This window comes from Neopelma chrysocephalum, unplaced genomic scaffold, assembly GCF_003984885.1.
Source record: "Neopelma chrysocephalum unplaced genomic scaffold, ASM398488v2 Primary Assembly neopelma1_366, whole genome shotgun sequence".
Lineage (NCBI taxonomy): Eukaryota > Metazoa > Chordata > Aves > Passeriformes > Pipridae > Neopelma > Neopelma chrysocephalum.
In genome coordinates, this window is record NW_020898030.1 from 64,072 (window position 1) to 69,975 (window position 5,904).

At 47.4% G+C, this 5,904-nt stretch overlaps 1 protein-coding gene across 1 annotated transcript in view; it reads left to right on the top strand.

The window, feature by feature from the left end:
- The window catches only part of STRIP1 (striatin interacting protein 1), a 24,075-nt gene that overhangs the window by 2,842 nt on the left and 15,329 nt on the right, over nt 1–5,904 (top strand). Inside the window, exons 4-9 of the mRNA XM_027706255.1 lie at nt 172–306; nt 1,951–2,071; nt 2,476–2,544; nt 3,199–3,305; nt 3,652–3,779; nt 4,824–5,006. Coding sequence (XP_027562056.1) covers nt 172–306; nt 1,951–2,071; nt 2,476–2,544; nt 3,199–3,305; nt 3,652–3,779; nt 4,824–5,006 — 743 coding nt within the window. The remainder of the gene's footprint in view (nt 1–171; nt 307–1,950; nt 2,072–2,475; nt 2,545–3,198; nt 3,306–3,651; nt 3,780–4,823; nt 5,007–5,904) is intronic.

Consider the following 5,904-nt stretch of genomic DNA (forward strand, 5'->3'; position numbering starts at 1 on the left):
TCCCATGGTGCTGGATCCCATTCCCTGCTCGGCATGCTGGCTGTGGTGTTTTGGGATGTTGTGCTTTCCCGTGGTGCTGGATCCCATTCCCTGCTGGGGATGCTGGCTGTGGCTTTTGGGCTGTTGTGTTTTCCCGTGGTGCCCCCTGAGCCCCATTCCCGTGTCCCTTAGTGCCGGAGCGGCGCTGGCCGGAGCTGGAGCGGGCTCAGCACCGCACTCACGCCATGCGGCTGCTGGACGGGCTGGAGGTGACGGCGCGGGAGCGGCGCCTGCGCGTGGCACGGGCCATCCTCTACGTGGCACAAGGTGACAGGGCCGGGGCACGGGCTGGGGGCAGGAGGGGCTGGAGCTCATGGGGTCAAAATACATATTTGTGGGATTTGTCCGTGGAGTTCAGGTAAAATGTGTTAAATAGGTAAAATATAGGAGTGATTTCTTTATGTGAGCTGTGTATTCGTATAACATATAATACAGGTGTAATATAGATTGGATTATGTTATTTAATAAATTATATATGTTGTATATTATATATAGTATATAATAGATATTGTTGCTATATATAAATTATATAATGTTATACAATTATATAATGAATTATATAATATATATAATTTATACATATATGTAATTCATATAAGCTATATATTCATGTAATATGTTACATATAATATATAACATATATACAATATAGATTATATTATATAATTATATATAATTATTATATATTATGTACATAACATATTATATATATTACATATATAATTATATTTTATATATAATATATGTAATATATATTATACAATTATATATAATATATAATCTATATTATATATAATATAGGTTATATTATATATCATTTAATAAATTATATATGTTGTATATTTCATATAATATATAATAGATATTATTACTATATATAAATTATACAATCTGTAACTATATAATAAGTTATATAATTTATTACATATATACTACTTATACTATTACATACTATATAGATATAATATATATAGTATATATGCATATACATATATGTAATTTATATAAGCTATATATTCATATAACATATATTACATATAATAATATATATAACATTTATGTAATATAGATTATATTATGCATTATTTAATAAACTAAATAGTGTATGTTATGTATAGCATATGATATATATTATATATTATTACTATATATGTTATGTAATATGTATATATAAAAGTTATAGAATATGTGGATGTATATGCATATATAAAAATTACATTAATTATGTATACTGTATGTTATATGTAGTATATATTATATGTTCTTATATATTATTTATAATATATGTTATTACTATATATAGTAATATATATGCTATACTAGACATGTACAAATATGTATTATATAATTATTGTACAAATATACAATTATATGTTGTATATATTATATATTATATACATTATATATGGATAAATATATGATACATATTCTGACAATATATACTTATATAACCTATATATAATATGTAATATATTATAAAATATATAATATGTATAATTTGTAAAATTCATATATTTATATAATATATATTTATGTAATACAGTATATATTGTAATATATAATATTATATATCACATCCTATATATTATATAACATATCAGCATGTAGTACAATTAATATACAATATTAGTTTAGTGTAACAATTAATAATCATTCCAATATACCATATTTCAAGTGATTTAATTCCCCCGGGATATCTGGAACGAGCTGATCCTCTTGGGACCAGCCCCTTTGGAGCAGTTTGTCCCAGATTCCTCCTGGGACCAGCCCCTTTGGAGCAGTTTGTCCCAGATTTGCCCCGTTTCCCTGTGCTCTCCCCCTGGGCTGTGTTCCCATGGGGGCAGTTCCATCCTGTGCTTCCCACCTTTCCTGCCCCCTCCTGGCTTTGGGCTCAGCGGGTTTTCCTCGCAGGGACCTTTGGGGAGTGCAGCTCCGAGGCCGAGGTCCAGGCCTGGATGAGGTACAACATCTTCCTGCTGCTGGAAGTGGGGACCTTCAACGCCCTGGTGGAGCTGCTCAACATGGAGATCGAGTGAGTGCCATGGGAAAACGCCCTGGGAATGGCTCTGGAACAACCTGGCAGGTCCCTCCTCTGATTCCTGCATCCGCCAGAGCAATTCCCAGTGTTCTGGGTGGATGTGGAATGTAGGATTAGACCTGATAAATCCAATATTTTCTATTTTTTTATATTATATTTATATAATATTTTTAATGTAACAGTAATATATATTACGTAAATATAATTTATGTTGTATTTCTATAATAATAATAATTGGTCAAGTCCCAAAGCTCCTCCTCCTGTGAGCAGGGAATTCCTGGCAGCAGTGTCTCTCCCAGAGTTGCCTCTGGCACGTGGGATGCCTGTGGCAGAGTCTGGATTCTCCCAGATTCCCCCAAACTCCCCCAAATTCCCACTGGGCTGTTTTCCCTCCGCAGCAACAGCGCGGCTTGTTCCAGTGCCGTGAGGAAACCGGCCATTTCCCTGGCTGACAGCACAGACCTGAGGTATGGAATGGGAATTGTGGGGCTGGAGGGGGAGGGGCAGGCTTTTCCAGGAGTTTTGGGGAGCTGGGACAGGTCCTGGGGGGGCCAGAGCTCCATGAGCATCCATGGGTGTCCCTCGTGCTCAGCACAGCAGGAATGGGGCAGGTTGGGGATGTGAGAGCAGGAAAATTTGGGAAAGGAGATTTTTTTCCTGCTTGGACTTGGAGAGACCTTTTCCCTGAGCACTGGCATGGAATCTGGATCTGGTGTGGGCTGAAAACACTGGCAAAAATCAGTCCAACTCCAGCATATTCCAGGAAAAGTAAAATCCTTGCAAACATCCGCCATCCACCTTGCCCTCCTGCAAATCCAGGGCTATTTTTCCTGGTTTAGAGACCAAAACTCCCTGAAAATATTCACAATTCACCTCATCCTGCAAATCCAGGGCTATTTTTCCTGGTTTAGAGACCAAAATTCCCTGAAAATATTCACAATTCACCTCATCCTGCCAATCCAGGGCTGTTTTCCCTGGTTTAGAGACCAGAAATGTCCCTGCAGGAGCACAAACATTACCAAGGCAACTCCAACCCACCTCCTGCGTCTCCATCCCGGGATGCTGGGTGCCAGCAGTGCTTCCCAAACTCATCCCAGCTCATCCCAAGCTGTTTTTTCCAGGGTGCTGCTGAACATCATGTACCTGATCGTGGAGACCGTGCGCCAGGAGGCCGAGGGGGACAAGCCCGAGTGGAAGAGCATGAGGCAAACATTCCGAGCGGAGCTGGGTGAGGATCCGGAGCTCGGCGTGGAGCTGCCGGGCCTGGGGAGGGACAGCGGGCTGGGATTTGCCTCCAGGCCTTGGTTAACGGGGACTGGCAGCACTGGGTTGGCTTCTGCTCAGCTTGGAAGGGTGAGCAGGGGGAGCCATCCAGCCTTTCCTGCTGCTGGGTGCTCTCTTCCCAGGAAAAACATGGGGCATTGTTTCCTCTGAACGCAGAGGTGAGAAATGATGGAGGGTCTGAGGCCTTGGAGAGCAGAGGGAGCTGTCTGGGGTGGGATGGGGGTCTCTGAGCTGGTGGGGGTGAGAACAGGGATGAGGAATTCCTGGATAATCCCGCTGTGTGGTTGCAGGAGCCCCCCTGTACAACAACGAGCCCTTCTCCGTGATGCTCTTCGGGATGGTGACCAAGTTCTGCAGCGGCCACGCTCCGCATTTCCCCATGAAGAAGGTGCTGCTCCTGCTCTGGAAGACTGTGCTGGTGAGGAGAGGCCATGGGATATGGGATGTGTGCTTTGATGCTTGGCACAGGAGGGAATTCTGCCCTTGGATCTGGCTGTGATTGCTCCATCCTCTTCTGGTGTTCAGTTTGCACCTTATTAAACCCAATCCCAGGCTTTCCCCCCTAGGGAAGTGTTGGATGTTTGTATCTGGAGCTGGGTATCGAGGATGGACCCAAAGTGAGGTCCCTGCTGGGAAGGGAAAGCTCTGGACACTCCAGTTGTGGATTCCTGGACACCCTCCTGTCCCTCCTGCCTGTCACAAGGACAAGGGGGACACAGGGACAGGCAGCTCCTCTTTTACACCCTGGAGAAGGATTTAGGCCCCCCAGGACAAGAAGGACATGGAGGGGCTGGAGCGTGTCCAGGGAAGGGAACAGAGCTGGGGAAGGGTCTGGAGCAGGAGGAGAACTGAGGGAGGTGGGGAAGGGTCTGGGCACTGGGAGAACTGAGAGAGCTGGGAAAGGAGCTGGAGCAGCAGGAGAGCTGAGGGAGCTGGGGAAGGGTCTGGAGCAGGAGGAGAACTGAGGGAGCTGGGGAAGGGTCTGGAGCAGCAGGAGCAGCTGAGGGAGCTGGGGAGGCTCATCCTGGGAAAAGGAGGCTCAGGAGGGACCTTCTGGCTCTGCAACTCCCTGACAGGAGGGGGGAGCTGGGGGGGGTCGGGCTCTGCTCCCAGGGAACAAGGGACAGGAGGAGAGGGAACGACCTCCAGCTGTGCCAGGGGAGGGTCAGGTTGGACATCAGGAGGAATTTCTTCCTGGAAAGGGTGGTCAGGCCTTGGCAGGGGCTGCCCAGGAACGTTTGGAGTCCCCACCCCTGGAGGTGTCCCAGGAAGGCCTGGCTGTGGCCCTCAGTGCTCTGGGCTGGGGGACAAGGGGGGGATGGTCACAGGTTGGACTCGGTGACCTTGGAGGGCTTTTCCAACCTCCAGGATTCCATGATTGTGGTTGTGGAGAGCGGTTTTGGGAAGGGCAGGTGGAGCTGCCCTGGGAACCCCCACGTTCAGCTCCCAGTGTCCCTTGCAGTGCACCCTGGGGGGCTTTGAGGAGCTGCAGAGCATGAAGGCGGAGAAGAGGGAGATCCTGGGGCTGCCCCCGCTCCCGGAGGACAGTATCCAGGTGATCCGGAACATGAGGGCGGCATCGCCCCCGGCATCCGCCTCCGACCTCATCGAGCAGCAGCAGAAACGCGGCCGCAGGGAGCACAAGGTGGGGACAGGGACAGCGGGGGGGTGACAGCAACGGGGGACAGGGACAGCAACAGGGGACAGGGACAGCAACGGGGGACAGGGACAGCGGGGGGGGGTGACAGCAGGGAGGGCATGGTGACATCAATGAGGGGACAGGGACAGCAATGAGGGAATGGTGACATCAAGGCCCTGGTGACACCAATGAGGGTACGGTGACAGCAATGAGGGGACAGTGACATCAGTGAGGGCATGGTTACATCAACGAAGGGACAGTGACGGCAATGGGGGTACGGTGACATCAGTCAGGACGTGGTGACATCAGGTAGGCATGGTGACATCATTGAGGAGATGGTGACATTATTGAGGGATGGTGACATCACTGAGGGCATGGTGACATCATCAAGGGGGTGGTGACATCATCAAGGGGATGGTGACATCACTGAGGGGATTGTAACATCATCAAGGGGGTGGTGACATCACTGAGGGGATTGTAACATCATCAAGGGGATGGTGACATCATCGAGGGGATGGTGACATCATCGAGGGGATGGTGACATCATCAAGGGGATGGTGACATAAATGAGTGTGTGGTGACATCACTGAGGGCATGGTGACATCACTGAGGGCATGGTGACGTCACTGAGGGCATGGTGACATCAATGAAGGGATGGTGACATCACTGAGGGCATGGTGACATCAATGAAGGGATGGTGACATTAATGAGGGGATGGTGACATCATCAAGGGGATAGTGACATCAATGAAGGGATGGTGACATCAATGAGGGCATGGTGACATCATCAAGGGGATGGTGACATGAAGGAGGTCTCTTCCAGGGGCTGGGCACTGCCCTTGGAGCAGGCACATTCCCTGGATGCTCTGCCCTTGGAGCAGGCACATTCCCTGGATGCTCTGCCC